Here is a 15589-nt window from a genome sequence, read left to right on the forward strand (position 1 = left end):
TCCCCCCACCACCCTGGGACACTGTCCACCATGGGGGGAGTGTGGGTCACTGTCGGGGGGCAGGTCATAGCCAGCATAACAGACAGGGATGGCTTGGTTTGGAGGGGATGGCCCTTCTTTTAGGGACCAAGGGGTGAGGCTACCCCATACCAACCCCTGAGGGTGCTCCTGCCCCTTCCTTTGGGGCTCCTTGTTGAGGCATTGGTAGGGACTGGGCAGGCGGACTTTTACTGGCTGGATAATGCCTGCACCCCCTTTCCCGTCCCTGAGGGAGAAGAAGCTATAATTTCCATCAGGTCCCTTTTTGTTCGCTTCCTCCCCCATTAATAAGAGATGAAGCTTATGAGATAATAGAGCCTAGATGGATGCAGAACTGAGAGAACCTGCTGGTGTGGGGTGTGGATGCGATGTAGAGAGGGAACTGCAGCTGGGAAAATGAGACTTGGGGAAGGGATGTTGTCTTAATTCGGCACAGAGCATCTCAGGCTGGCTCTGGAGCAGGGAAATCCCACCACCGCCATGCGCCAGACTCTCTTCTGGCTCTGACATACTGTGCAAGCTAGCAACTCACTGCCAGGCTGAGCTTTGGAGGGAGCAGCTCTCAGCCTGGGTGGTCTGGGACTGGGAGTCTGTCTCCTGTTCCTCCTGTCCTTGCACGGATCCTTGTCTCCTCCCCTGTGTGGAGCCAGTGGGAATGGATGCCCGGGATGCAGAATGCTCACCATGCTGGAGGGCTGATGCTGGGGAATGCAGGATGCTTGCAGTGCTGGAGCGCTGTTGCCACAGGGATGCAGGACACTTGCAGCACTGGATTGTTGATGGCCGGGGATGCAGGACACACACAGCGCTGGCTGACTGGAACAGATAATTGATGCCTGGGGGTGCAGGATGCTCACAGCGCTCGATAGTGGAAGCAGAGGGCTGATGCCCAAGGATGCAGGATGCTCTGGGTGCCGGCTCCCCTCCGGAAGGAGCATTCTTCCCTGCTCTTGGAGAGAGGCGGCCCTGGGATGCAGCAGTGCCTCATTGGTCAGCGGCACCTGTGGAGTCTGCGGGTTGCCATACCAACCTGCCTCTGGTTCCCGGCCAGCCGGGGCGTGAAGTGCCGGGTCGAGCTGGTGGCAAGGGGCGGACCTGGAGCCAGGGGCAACCCGAGGCTCTGCCAACCAGGGAGACATCCATCTGCCTCTCCCGAAGAGCTGGCTGGCACTGCTGGGCTCCCCAGCCCTGAGCATCCCCCTGCCACTACTCTCCACCTCTTCCTGCAACTTTGCTGCACGGAGGGGGCTGGTGGGCTGGCACGGCACTAGGGGGATCGCTCGGGCACCTCGCTCCCTCTCTGAGCCTGCGGTCAGCTTTTGTGAGCCTAAGCCCTGGGAGAGGCATCGCCACTAGCCCCCCGGCCCCTCTGGATTGCAGCCAGCCTGCACAGGAGCATCCCAGCACAAAACTTCCCAGCTGGCTGCCTGCCTCCTGGGAGCGGGGCCTGGCGGCTGCCGCGCTACCAGACACTGCCTGTGCCCTCTCCACTGGGCTGGACCTGCCGCCGATGCCCGCAGGCTTGCTACAGGGAGGAAGGCTCGGTCCTCCCCCGGGCATCGCCTGCTGCTCGCAGGAGCTGGTGGGCTGTTTGCCAGCCGGGAGGGGGTACAGCTGGGTCCCTCCCCAGCGCTGTGAGCGGGAGCCATGAGCCACTGCCAGCAGCGCTGCAAGAGGCAGCTGGGCCGGGTGATCCGCTTCTTCTACCAGTTTGTCACCGGGACCCTCTCCCAAGGTAGGTGCTGCTCTGGAGGGCACAGGGGCTCTGTTCTGTGGGAGGGGGTCTCTGTCTGGTAGGCTCTGCGGGGTTATTTGCGGAGGGGATGAAATGCTGTTTAGGTGCTGAGCAGTGCTGAGCAATTCAGCTCCAGGTGGAGGAGTTGCACTGGTCTCCATGTGGGGCAAAGCTGGAAATGCTTACGGGAGTCAACGAGAGCCCCTGAAGGTCCCCTGTGGACCTGGCGTGACAGGAATGTTTTATTATAATAATGTCCCCATTATAATGGGGAGGGGACTGGTGTAGAGTGGAATGTGCAAAAACTGCTGTGCAAATAAATTGCAGCTGCTCCGACCCTTCCCTGCCATGCCAGGCATCAGCCTCCTCTGAGGCCAGGGCTGCAGACCCTCCATCCCTCCGGCTGGAGAAGCCCTGGGTGTGCCCACGGACTGGGGCAGGGACACACCCTGGTGCCCGCATCCGCCCGTGCTCGTATCCTGGGATGCCACCTGGTACTGGAGCTGCTTGCCGTGTGCTCCCGGTTTGCTGTCACAGCCGTACCAGGACCTGCATCCCTCTGCCAGCCCTTCTGTGGCCCAGCCAGCTGGCCAGGACCCTCTCTCGTGGGTTTGAGCCCAGAGCCACCTTCTGACTCAAATGGACACATCTTGGAGGGGTTGTCATGTGCCTGTGTGTTCTGGGATCCTGGGTGCCCTGCTTCTGTCCCTGTCCCTGTGCCCCCATGCTGGGGGCTGGTTGCCCTCCCCATGGGGATCCTGAGGCTGCCCCTCTGGGCTACGATGGTGCTGGGGAGAGATGCGCCGTGCCGGGAGCATGGGGAAGGCCTTGTTGGGCCAATGTGGCACTGTCACACCTTGGAGCGGGGCTGGGACTTGCACCGCCTTCACCGGGACCCAGCCTCCCCCAAAAAATTATCCCAGGCTCTGTCCCCTGCTGACCCAGACGAGCCCCTGGGTCTCCCCAGCCTGCACCCATCCCTGGGGCCAGAGGATGGTGGGGGCAGCCTGTGGATGCTCTTGGCGCAGCACAGGGGGCTGGGACATGGAGCAGTATTTGCCCTGTGGGCCGTGCCCAGCTGCCATGCCACCTCCCTACCCGTGGGGACCTGAGCCCTGCGATGGAGGGTCCCCCCACAGCGGGGCACAGTCCCCCATGCCCAGCAGCGTGCCAGGCTCCAGAGGCTGTGTGTGCCTACAGGCAGCGCTGGGTCCATCCCCGCTAGCTGGCTCCATCAGGAATGGGCCAGCTAGCCCGGCATGGAGGGGACAGAGGATGAGTCAGCTGAGTCTGGCTCCGGGTGTGAGTGTCAGAGCTGCAAGTCGTGGAGTGGGGTGGGAAGGGGACCTTGGGGTGCTCCCATCCCCATCACCTGCAAGGATGTCCTGCAGGTCTTTGTTCTGCTGTCCTTGGCTTTGCAGCTGGGCACTGTGGGGCTGGATCTGTAGCGAGTGTCCCACTGGGACTGGGTCTCTGGGCTGGCCATGTGTGGTGCTGGGCAGCCCCAGGGGTGCTGCCCATGCAACCCTGCTGGGTGTGTATGGGGCTGTGATGGGCGTAGAGGGTATGGCTGGTAGTTGGGCACCAGCTACCACTGCTCACTCGCTCCTTGGTGTACTCCCATGCTCTGGGACAAGCTGAAGTGGGGTGAAATCCAGAGCCAGGTAGCTCTGTGCCCTGCTAAGGCTCAGAGCCTGGGATTGGGAGTGAGATGTGGGGCTTGCACAGGCTTCTCCCCTCTGCAGCAACCCCTTCTCCCCAGCCGCCGCTTCAGTCCATGTGGCACATGAGTCACCAGGATGCTGCCCCCATCCAACCCCTGTCCTCCCCCATCGACCCCTTTTGGAGAGCAATGAGCCCCTCTGCCCTCCCTGCATAGGTGAAGGAGGTCCTGTGGAGCTCACCACAGAGGGCCCTGGGTGCCTGGCCAGGCGCGCCCCGGGGTGGGGTGCCCTCCTGGCTGGGTTCCCTGGGGAGCTAGCCAAGGACGGGTCGCCGATGGGGGGGAAAGAGAAATGACTCAATCAATTAACCAGATTAAAACTGTGACTTCATCTCCCAAAAATAGCATTTCGCCAATATTTTAATGTGCTTATTAATAATCTGCTCGCGCTCTGATTAGCAGCAAGGTAATAAGGGATCAGCTGTAACCTAAATTTAACTCTCCCTAATGGATGATGGCCCCGAGAACCAAAAAAAAGGAGAGGCTCCTATCCATCAGGCTGGCCCCTGCAATGGGTCGACAGTGCCCAAGTGGCCTGGGCAGGTGCTGCCCAGCTGAGCCCAGGGACTATCACCTCTGCTGTTGCCCAGTGGTCCTATAGCACATTTTGGGGGGATAGTGCCCTGGCATCCTGCAGCACCAAACTAGGAGCACCCTAGGGGTAGCCACAGGGGTGGCTCCCAGGCAGGGCAGTGCCTGGCCATGGTCAAGGTGCATGGTCCCCTCTGGAAAAGACAGGTCCCTTGATGATGGGTGACTGCCCTGCTCCCTCCCTATTTGCTCCCATCCCACAGCAGGAGACAGTCCCCCATGCCCAGGTGCTGGCAGTGCTGGGAGGATGGGGACAAGTACCAGCTACGTGGCTGTGGGTGTTGCCCTGTGCATGCCTGTGGCATGGAGCTGCTTTTTGGGCAAGAAAACACGCTCCTGGGCACTTTTGTTTATATCCGGCTGGTGGCTGGTGGAACGGTTCATTTTGGCCAGGTCGCAGAGCTGCACTGCTGCCAGCACCAGAGAGCCAGGGCGGGGGTGGCTGCGTGAGGGATGTTTCACGGCTGTTATTGTCACAGCCCAAGCTGGGACAGGCAGCGTGGACTCAGTGCCAACCTGGGCTGCCCATCTTGGCGCAGCTGTACCTGGGGTAGCATTACAGGGTCTGCTGCCCTCCCCAGCACCGAGCCACGGGTACGTGCTGGGGACACTTTGCCACCCTGTCCTGTGTCCCCTGTGAATGCTCAGAGCAGCCGGTCTTGCAGAAGGGAGAAGAGAGGAGAGGAGAGCCCTGAATGCCTGGGTTGTGTGCCCTGAAATGGGCACAACTGGGACGATGCTGGGCTCCTCACCCTACACCTGGGTGGCCACCTCCCCTTGGCAGTAGATGCAGAGGTGGGGATGAGACATCTTGTATGAAAAAGGTGTCAGGCTGAAATGCTTTGGTCCAGCATCTTCCCCAGCTGCGTGTCCCACAAGGTGGCCAATGGGGCTGCGATGTGGTCCAGGGACTGGAGGTGTCTCAGGCACGGGTGCAGCTAATCCCGTGGGGTTTGGGGTGTGTGAGGAAGTGTGCCCAAACCCACAGTGGCACTGCCCAAGTGCGCCTGGCATTGCAGAGCAGGAACCGGGCTGGTTGGCTCTGACTCCAAGCTGAGAAAAGTGGATGCTGATCCCAGGCATCCCTGGGAGGTGCTGTGCTGGGGCACAGGGAATGAGATGCCAGCACCTCTCTGCCAGACCCAGCTCTCTGGGCCAGCAGGGCTGCAGAGACACCTTCCTTCAAGGCCCGGTGTCTGGAGCAAGGACAGGCACAGGCATCTCGGTGGAGATCCTGGCATCCACCAATCCTGGGCTGCAGCACCGTTCCCTGGAGGGCCCCATTTCCAGGACTCCCAGCTCCTCCCGTGGGGTGGCAGCGAGGGGCTGAGCTGTGAGGGTCCCGGGGTCATCAGTGAACTCAGAGCAGCCATCAGGCTGTGGCAGTGCCTTGCTGGCCCCATGGCATGGAGACGCAGCCACATGTGTAGCGAGCCCCATCTGTTCTCTGCCCCCTGCTTCCTTCCCCTGGCTGATGGTGCCACTCTCCCCCCGGGCCGGGAGGGTTATTTTTAACTGTTTGCCATGTGCTGCCTGAGCACAATTAAGGTAATTGGTTTGGGAGCCTGGCTCTCACACAATGCTCCCAATTACTTGCCTGCCTGCCCGTGCGGCCCCCCGCCTCCCTGCCCGTGGTGGCCGGCTCCTCTGGCGGGCCGGGACAGGGCTGCCCCAGATAGCGTGGCAGGACTGGGCAGGGGGCGCGAGCAGGCACAGGGGATGGAGCCATGGAGAGGGCATCCCTGCACAACGACAGCCTGCTCTATGCCTCCCTGATTGCCATCCTCCTTCTCATCTCCTATTGGTTCACCACCCGCTGCTTCAAAATCATCAGCGGCATTGAAGGTACGGGGTTGGGGACATGGGGGGACAGGGTGATGCTGGCCTGTCCTGTCCCCTTCCACAAGCCAGGTGGCGAGGAAAGCCGGGCGCTTGGTGTCGGAGAGCGGGATGGGAGACCCCCTCTCTGGGACTCCTCGATCTTCTCCTCAGTCACTTTATTTGTTTCTCCTGGCCCTAGTCCTGCTCCACCATGTGGGAGAGCAGCCAGTGGCAGCCATGGCCAAGCCACGGCACTGCCCAGGGCTGCTCCAGGGTTATCCAGCTCTGCCATGCTGCTGGTGTCTGGGTACCGCTGCCCCTTGCTGCGGGATGTGGATGCAGATGGGCTCCGCGGTGCCTCCCCCACTGTGGGGGTGCCTGGTGCTGGTGCTGGGGACTCAACCTGCATTTTGGGGCTCTTGGTCCCTTTGGGCATGACCTACATCTTTGCTCCTTAGCTGGTGTGTTGGGGAGCTCTGGGATGTGGTAGGGGTCCTGGGGTCCCGGTGAAGAGTCTCTCTGAGCCATGCTGCAGTGGGATGTGTGTGCTGGGGGCTTTGCAGGGTGAGACCCCCAAGGAGAGGAGCAGGCAGGAGAGGTGGCACCAGCACCATGTGTCTGGGGATGCGCAGGGTGTCTCCTGCCCAGGGTGTACGTTTCTCCATCCATCTGTGTGACCTCTCCCTGAATGGCTCAGCCAGGGCCTCATGGCTCTTCCCGTGGCATGGCCAAAGGCTGGCTGGCTGCAGGGGCGAGGAGCCACCCCTGGGAGTGATGCCCCTTGGTGTGGGATGGGGGGCAAAGCCCTGTCCCACTTCTCATGGGGTGTTTATGTTTTGGGTGGCCTTTCGAGCATCCTTTGCAGGCAGCTGCATGAGTGAGCCCCATGTGGGGTTCTGTGTGTCTCCTCCATCCTGAGGGCAGGTCCAGCTGGAGAAACATCCCTTGGGACCTGGGCGAGCTGAGGAGGTGGTCCCCTGACACCCCCAGCCTGTCTGGAGCTACCCTCAGTGGGAGGGAATGTGCTCTGGCCAAGAAACCCTGGTGACTTTGGGAGTGCTGGGAGCTGGACTCTGGCATGGTGTGTGGCGCTGGGACATGGGACTGGCACCGGGTGCCTGTGCTGATCCTGGTGGGATCGTGTGTTGTGCTGGCAGTGAACAGTGGAGGGCTTTTATTAATGGCTCCAGCGTGGAAATTAATAATCCTGACATACCGGCCAGTGGGTGATGTATTGCTGCTCCGCCGGGGAGGCCGGCTGGGACAGGATGGGCATGACGGCAGGTGGGGAAGCTGTCACTTGGTGGCTGACCTGCTGCTGCACCCTTTGGCCCCAGCATCCCACAACGCTGGTGGAGACATGCTAGGTGCTGATGACGGTCTGCTCACATGGGCTGAGCAGGTTCGCTTCGCAGAGGGGCTGCCCCAAACCCTCTTTGCTGGGACAAGTCCTGGCTCAGGCTGGAAGGGCTCCTCTACCGCTGTGTCTGGCCAAGATTAGATTGCATAAATAGCCCCATGGTGTGTGGAACAGGCATCGGCCCTGGGAGCAGCTGGAAGCTTGAGGAGAGGATGGATTGCAGCTGGGGCTTAGCAAGAAAAATGGCTTTAAAAATGCAGTTGATGTCAGTGGGAAACTTCCTTCTGGAGTGCAACAGGTCTGTGTCACCCTGTCGCTCGGGGGCAAAACTGGGAGCCAGCCAGGTGAAATCCAGGCTCAGTGCCTGGAAACTCACCTCTTTCCAAGAAAAGGAAATGTCAGGTCTGAAAACTTCCAGCCTGAGGGATGTTTCCCCAGGGAGGACTTACAGCTCTCTCCCCAAGCCGCCTCTGATGCATCGCTGGCACCTTCTGCTGGCATCACAGCCTTGTGAGCACGCCCCAGGCAGGCAGAAGATGCTGAGCCTGGTGGCAAGGAGCCACTAGATAGCCAAGCCATGACATGACCTGGGACTGAGCCACCAGCCCTCTCCATCCCCTGCCAGGGGACAAACCTGCAGCCTCCTAGGCTGGGAATGGGGGCCTGGGGGCTGGTGTGGGGCAGCCCTGCTGGGAGCTCTTGCCAGCATCAGCCAGCACCTCTCCCACCCTTTTCCCCCGTAGGTGTCCCAGGGTGATGTTTTCTTCCCCTTGGTGACATATTTACCCCTGCCCCAGCACAAAGACAACAGGGAGGAAAAGGAACTTTCTGCCCCGGTCCTGTCTGCAGGGCCCTTTGTGGGGGCAGGAGGGTCCTGGAACCACCCCAGCTGCACCTGGGGCAGCCAGCCTTGCTTCTGGAGGGGACAGGGCAGGGTGGGGGACAGCAATAGTATGGGGGCAGCCCTGCTCCCTTCCTGCCGCACTGGTGCCGAGTTTGGACTGGTCTTGCATCATGCCCCATGTGGGACTTGCCCACCTGGGGATGGGCAGTGCCAGAGGCATCCCCAGGGAAAGCTGTGCACCCCAAAGGGTGCTGAGCCCTGGTGATGGGGCAGGGACCGGTGGGGCACCTGGCTCCCAGGTTGTCCCTGTGGCCTGTGATCGAGCAGCCAGGCAAGGGCTGGGATGCTGTTTTAAAAAAAACCATAGGAGCTAAATATAGCCCCGTTAGCTGTGCGTGGATGTGTGCCCCAGGCATGCGGACGCCTGTGTTTGCCCTCTGCCTCCAGCTGCTGTGTGACCTTGACTGGGTCCCTTGGTCCTGCTGGGTTCCCAGCCCCTGTGTACCCTCCTCTCCTGCCTATTGCTGCACTGCCTGCAGGTCTGGCAGTGTCTCAGGCATCCTGCATCACAGCCTCCGCTCCCGGCCCGGCCCCCCAGCCCTGCTTCCCGCCCCCCCTTGGCTCTCAGCGGGATGGCCTGACCCATCTGCCTGCTTGGAAATGGGGCAGCTGGACCTGTTGCCCCAGACCCTCCCCAGGAGAGGTTTGTGGGGACCTTGGGGTGCTCAGCCGTGGTGGTCCCCATGGGGCAGTCATGCCTGTGGGGCGCAGAGGACAAGTCTGAGTCATTCCATCCTGGATGTTTAGCCAGTGCCCAGCGTCCTGTCCCTCCCCATGTACCCCCCTGGGAACGGAGTGCCTTTTAATATCTGTGGCCCGTTTCCTTAGCAACTGCATTAAGCAAATCGATGGAGGTGGTGTCATTGGAATGGGAGGGCATGCCTTCTTTCCCCCCCCAGCTCCCCCATCCCCGCCACCCCCCCACGCCTCCCTCCACTTGGCCTCTCTCCGCTCTTACTCGCAGGCACGGCCGTGCTCTGCCTGGGCTCTCAGCTGGGGCTCCTCTAGCTGCCTGCCACAGCCCTGTGCTGAGCCCTTGCTTGTCCACAGCTGATGACGGGCCCCCCCAAGTAGAGGCGTGACAGCCAGTCCCCCCTTGGGGACAGAAGCTGGGGTCCCTGGGGATGCGTGGTCCAGCGGCCATGGCGCTGGGGTGAGGTGGCTGCAAGACTGTGGTGGGAAGGGGGTGGGAGGGTGTAGGGCCATGAGACACCCCCACCATGAACCTGGAAGGCCTTGAGATGATCGCGGTGCTGGTGGTCTTGGTCCTCTTCGTCAAGGTGCTGGAGCAGTTTGGCCTCTTTGAGCCCGTGTCCTTGGAAGGTAACGGGCGTGGGCGGTGCTGGCTCCTCTGGGGACACGGCGGGGCAGGCGGTGGGTGTCTAGAGCTGCCCCAAGGATGCTCTGAGGCTGCTGCATTCACGGGAGAGTCCTGGGACATGGTGTCTGTCTGCTGCTTGTAGGGGAGTAGGATGCAAGGAGCAGGGTGTCCTGCCTGCTGCGTGCAAGGTCCCAGTGGCTGGGGACATGGGGAGGGGACAGGACTGGCAGGGTGTCTGCTGCACAGTGGTGACTTTGATGTGTGCTGGGGTGCTGTGGGCTGTGACTGTGTGTGAGCATGCAAGTGGGCACCAGGGTGTTTTCCAGCACCTCTACAGGAGCAAGGTGTCCCCAGGGACCGTGGTCACCTCACCCTGAACATGCACCAGCCTGCAGAGGAGCCAGGCCTGGGCAGGTTGGGTGCCTGCTGCGCTTCCTGCTCCTGGCTCTCCCCAGGGCCCCCTGTGGCCCTTGGGCAGGGTGGGGGGACACTGGGGGTGCTGCCCGGATGGTGATGGGCCATGTAAGGTGCTGATGGCGCGTGTGGGGCATGCTTGGCAGAGCCCAGATCCGCTCAAGAGACTCTGTGTGGTGGGATGGAGGTCAGGACCACTTGTCCGGGTGCTCCCTAGACTCCCAGGGGTGATGGTTGTGAGAAAGGTCCCCCAGCCCTGCCCAGACCCTGCCCATGCCTGCAGATGCCCATCTGAAGGATGCTACAGCCTGCCCAGCCCCGGGTGTTGGGCACACACAGGGTGAGGAGGTGACAGGCAGTTTGCCTGGTTCACTGATGCTCCAGGATGCTCTGCTCCGATTCTGCAGCGCTGGCTCCTGCACAAGCTGGGTGCAGCAGTGAATGCCGGCTACCCTCCGCAAATGATGCCAGGGCACCCCTGGGCAGCAGCTGTGGTCAGCTGTGTCTGGGGGTGGGGAGGAGGGGGAAGACTGGGAGGGGGCATCTCTCCCTCTGGTCCTGCGAACCTGCTAGTGGGACAGGAAAGCATGGTGGGTGGAAGCTTCCATTGCTGCTTAACTGCTTGCTTTGTCCTTGTGCTCCAGTGGCAGTGCTGCTGCCTGGATCATGCCAGGAGGGAAACTGAGGCAGGGCTGAACTAACTGCCACGCATCCTGCCTGTGAGCCCTGGAGGGGGGGCACACTGACTGTGCCCAGGTTAAACCCTCCCTCCCCAGTTCTGCCGACAATCTGGGAGGTGCCTCCCCCAGACCCTGCTTTCCCCCCTTGCGTGTGCTTTTGCTTCCCCGTGCAGCTGCCCAAAGCTTTGGACTGAAGTCGGTGGCATTGATTGCAGCTGCTCTGCAGCATGCTGGCTCCCAGCGACGGTGGAGAGGGGGGAGGCAGAGAGCCCTCTGGCCCCTGCAGCAATCCTGCTGAGGGGTGCAGGACAAGGCAGGGCCCCCCTTGGCCTGTGTGGCTGCTCCTTGCCTGGGCCATGCTCCTCCGTCCCCTGGGGCATACTCCTTGCCCCCTTGCAAGTGATTTTACTCTGGCCTGGGCCAGGGCAGGAGGTTGGAGATGGGGTGTCCTGTGCCCAGCCTTGTCCCTGTCAGCCTGCTCCCCTTCAGAGGTGACTGGGATGGATGGTGGCATGTCTCCAGTGAAGGGGGCCTTGCTGCCAGTTGTCTCTCAACCCCAGGAGCACATGGTGTCACTGCTCAGGGTGGGGAGGCACAGCCTGCCCTGTCCCACTCCACCTGCATCCCCATGGCGGGGAGATGTGCGTCCCTCTGGCCTGGATGGAGATTCACCACAGCTGTGGCAGTGGGACTGAGACCCAGGTGACCCAGATGGGCAGCAACTGCTCTCATCACAAAAGGTGCCTGGAAGAGAGGGAAATGTGTTGCTGAAGGGGCAGAATTTGGCTGAGGTTAAGCTGAGCCCTGCGCACCATACGGGGAGTCCTGCAGGTGAGCAGCTCTGTGTTGGGATGGGGGTGAGGTGCTGTTGCATGGGTCGCCCCCCTTGCTTGGGAGGCAGCAGGTAGGAGACTTTGCTCTCTGGGGAAAGTCTCAGGCTGTGTCTGGAGCTGTGAAATGCTGGGTCCCCGGCGGGGGTTGTTTACCAGCTGTGCCTGGGCGAGCAGTGACAGCCCAGGGACCACAAAGAGCCTGAAACCGTACACTAATGGCTCAGATCTGCTAATGGACACGGGGCCCCACCACCCACTCTGGAGCCATCGATACAGCCTGCTGTGCTTCCCCTGCTCCGGCTGCCACCCTGCATTCTCCCTGCCCCATCCCTGCCGGCCCCCTGCCTGTGGTTGTCTGTCTGCCCAGGCCGTGCTGGTGGTGTCCCTGGGTGCTGGGAAGTGTTGTGCTGCCACAGTGATGGGCTGGGAATGGAGCATCTCCAGAGGAAACCAGAAAAATGTCCCAGCCCTGGGGAAGGATTCAATGGGAGCATCTTTCAGTGAGACCCCATCTGCCCCATGGAGGGGAGTGGGACGACACAGGGGAGCTCCAGGCTTGGTGGATTTCCAAACTCAGCTGGATGAGGCCCCAGGCAGCCTGTCCTCCATCTGGAGCTGGGCCTCCTCTGAGCAAGGGCTTGGACAGGAGCACTGGTTGTCTGTACCCCCTCGCCCTGTCCCCTTGGCACTGTCCCTCCTTGGACCCCGCTACAGCCTTTGTGTTACAGCCAGAGCGGCTGTCTGGCAGCATCTCCCATGGGTGTGCTCTGCTCCAGGGGCCATTGATTCTGGAGCTGGTGTTGTTTACCAGCTGGTTAATCACTGACAGGCCATGTCACCCCTCCACCGCTGCCTGTCTCCAGCCCCAAACATCTCCCAGAAGAGCCACCCGAGCACTGCCGAGCTGTCCGTGGGTCTCCCAGTCCCCCACCAAGAGCCCACTTCAGCCAAGCGCTTAGGAGGGGGCAGGCGAAGAGAAACACTATTGATTTTGGCTCCTGAAGTGCAGCATCAATAATTCAGCAGAGAGCAATTGGTCCTGGCTGGGAGGAGGGGTGGGCAGAGGTAAAAGGCGGGAGAGCCACCCGCTAGCCCAGCCTCAGATGAATATTAGATGAAGCTGCAGATTGCTATCGGCAGGATAACTGCAGCCTGCCCGGGGCTGGCAGGACTGTCCCTACCTTGGCCGGGTCAGGGTCTGTGTGTGGGGCGGGCAGGACTGGGGGTGTCTTGGAGAGCCCCTGACATGAGTTGCGCTGGCCCCTGCCTTCCCCAGGGTGCTGCTGCTGTTGCCCCAGAGCTGAGGATGTGGAGGAGGAAGCAGGGCTGGGGAGGGTGCCAAACCCCTGCAGAGTCTGGGGAGAAACAGGAGGGAGCAGCAGCTTCCTGGGTGCCACCAGCACACCAAAGAATGCCAGGCAGGAGGGTGGTGGCAGCAAGCAGCATGGCCTCCTGCTGGTACCTAGCTCAAGGCAAGGGTCCCTCCAGAGAGGGGAGAAAATGAGTGTCTCCGTGGTGCTGGTGAGAGTGAAGCTCTGTGCCAAGCCCAGCTTCACTCTTGCTTTCCAGGAACCCCTTTGGCAGGAGCAAGGAGACTTGGCTGCAGGAAGGACCAGCCCTTTGGGGCACAGTGCCAGGGGTCACTGGGCTCAGGGCATCATCCAGCCTGGCAGTTCTGACAGACCTGAGAGGTCAAGGCGAGCTGGCTACAGGTGGTGTGGATCTTGGAGCACTGAAATCCAGCCTGGGACAGCTGTAGGTGCTCCAGGTTGAAGTTTTGATCCCTGGGCTGGGATGCACCAGAGATTTCACCAAGTGCAGTGGGTTTAACCCTTGCTTTTCCTTTTCCAAGGACCGGTAGGGTTTTCAACTGGCTTTAGGGCTGGGCAGGGTCTGGTGGCTGAATCAGGAGAAAACTGATGGCTCATGGTAAGGACTTGCAAAGCAGGGAGGGGAAGGGGCAGAGAGTTTGGATCCTGGCATAGCCTTACACTCTCAGGCATGCGGTAGCTGGGCTGCATCCTGCCAGCATTGGGGTCTTGAAGAAGAAAGTCTCCTGGGGATCTTATGCTCCCCTCTGTGGAGCATCTTCCACATGCTTCGCACCCAGGGGCATCAGCTCTGGTCATCGCCATGGACATAGGATGGGCTGCACTGTCTTGCTCTGCCTGGAGGGAGTGAAGCTAGGGAGAAGGGGACTTGTTCCTGGGTCCCCTTGGCCATGATCCCTATAGCTGGGGCCAGGGCAGGGCAGCTCTCCCAGCACCAACTTTCCAAGGACCACGGCACCTGCAGCATACACCCCGCTGGCTCTGCTGCTCTGTGGTGTCACGTTCAGCCCAGCCAGATGTAATTAGCTTGTTGAATCTCTTCTCCCTCCGGCCTCATGTTAATCACTTTTCACATTGCTTCCCTCCCAATTCCCTCTGGCCTGGCTTGCTCTTTCTGTTGCTGATGTGCCTGGAGAGGGGAGTAAGGGGATCCAGCTGGACATAGAGCAAGGACCTCACTCTGCTGCATCCCGCTCCAGAAATGGGCTCTGAGCTAGAGAATGGAGGGGCAGGGAGATCACTCAGCCACAGGGAGGTGAGAAAATCACAGGCTGGAGTAAAAGCAATAAAGCTAAAGAGCAAGGGAACCTGCTGGGACAGCCCTTCTTTGCAGCCCTGCAGTGCTGGTGGAGGACGAAACCTGAGTCCAGTGGGGGAGGTTGGCTTGGAGCTGGTCTGGGGCTTTCTAGCACAGGGTTGTGTTGGGCTGCAGGGTGCTGTGAGAGCTCAACGGGGTCTCCTTCACCTCTTCCCTGCGAGGGGCAGGATTAGACCCCAGCTGGGCACAGGTGGGAACAGAGCTGCTTTGGCCAGGTCTCTGTGGGGTCGTCCCCAGAGGATAGGTAGCAGGAGGTCCTATGTGCAATCCATGTTTGGTTGCAGCATCCCCTCCTAGGGATGCAGGGAAATGTCTCATTCCCCACGGGCACCTGCCCTGGGGCTTGCTGTGCCACTGGAGCAGGGGGTGGTCAGATCAGAAGCAGCTTTTAGGTGAGAGATGCATAGAAAACCGGCTCGGAGAGACTCTAATAACCACTGTTGCCAGGCTGGGGTCTCTGCCCTGCTGCCCACAAGGCAGGGCTTTGGGTGGGCTGTGGTGAGCCCCCACCCAGGCTGGGCACCCTGCCGTGCTGCCCTCCCTCCAGGCAGCACCCTGTGGGGCACATGTCCCTCCAGCAGCCAGTGAGGTGCCCAGGGCTGGCAGCCCCCAGCTGCAGTTCCTCCACATGCCACGGATCTTGCACATGGCTGTGACTTACCTGCCGGTGCAGAGATGCAGATGTTCCCCCAGGAGGTGAAGAATGAAGGTGAGGGTTGCAGGTGTCCGTGGAGGTGATCGGTGGACAAGGCTCAGCTCCACGGCAGGGAGCTCCTCGTGCCACGCTGTGGGTGCACAAAGGTGGGGGCCCTGCTGGAGGGCAGGTTTGGTATGGGGCAGGGGAGCTGTTCTGAGCAGGGCTGGTCCCTGGGCTGGGGGACAGTGAGCAATGAGCTCGAGGGTCCCTGTGCACGGCTCGGCTCCAGGGTTGCTGCCACCACGTGCTGCTGTTGGGGTGGGAGTCAGGGGCAGCGGAGTCTCCTCCACGCACTCATTGGTGCCAGCTCTGCACCCCTCTGTGGTTTAGAGTGCTGTGGGGTGTCCGTGCCAGGCTGTGGGGTGCCCCTGGGGTGCCAGCTGACCCCTGAGCCTCTTGGGAAGTTGCGTGGGCTCCCTCCTCCCCTGCAGCCTGGGTTCCCTGAGGGACCCCAGAGTGGGTGTCTGGGCGGGAAGAGGGAGGGCCAAGGCAGGTCTCTCCTCCCCTGCCCTCCCCTCCTCCCTTGCTGGGTCTGTTGCTGCCAGACCAGCTGCCTGCTGGGGCTCTGTGCCTGGGGGATGTCTGTTGCTGGGGCGCCCTGGGACCCGCAGGGGCTGCAGACGGTGGGCATCATCCTGCTGCTGTGCTCCAGCCTCAAGCTACTCCATGCCCTGGGCATCATCGACCTGACCAGGGGAGGTGGGACCGGGACAAGGATGGGGATGGGATTGCAATGGGATAGGGATGTTGTGGTGGAGGTTCTCCTCACCTCCTGTCCCAGGGACTGCAGGGTGGTTGGGGGGCATTTGAAAGGATTAGTGT

At 61.3% G+C, this 15589-nt stretch overlaps 1 protein-coding gene across 10 annotated transcripts in view; it reads left to right on the forward strand.

The window, feature by feature from the left end:
* Positions 1 to 15589, forward strand: part of KCNIP2 (potassium voltage-gated channel interacting protein 2) — a 54042-nt gene that overhangs the window by 24069 nt on the left and 14384 nt on the right. For 2 of the 10 annotated variants that reach the window (XM_080402426.1, XM_080402430.1), the window contains exon 1: positions 6375 to 9496. The exons of 6 other annotated variants lie outside the window; for them this stretch is intronic. In XM_080402426.1, the coding sequence (XP_080258552.1) occupies positions 9394 to 9496 (103 nt within the window). In that variant the 5' untranslated portion in view covers positions 6375 to 9393. 2 more of the 10 variants (XM_080402419.1, XM_080402418.1) reach the window with 2 other exon arrangements.

The sequence above is a fragment of the Falco punctatus genome (assembly GCF_963210335.1).
Source record: "Falco punctatus genome assembly, chromosome: 9".
In the NCBI taxonomy this organism is placed as follows: Eukaryota; Metazoa; Chordata; class Aves; order Falconiformes; family Falconidae; genus Falco; species Falco punctatus.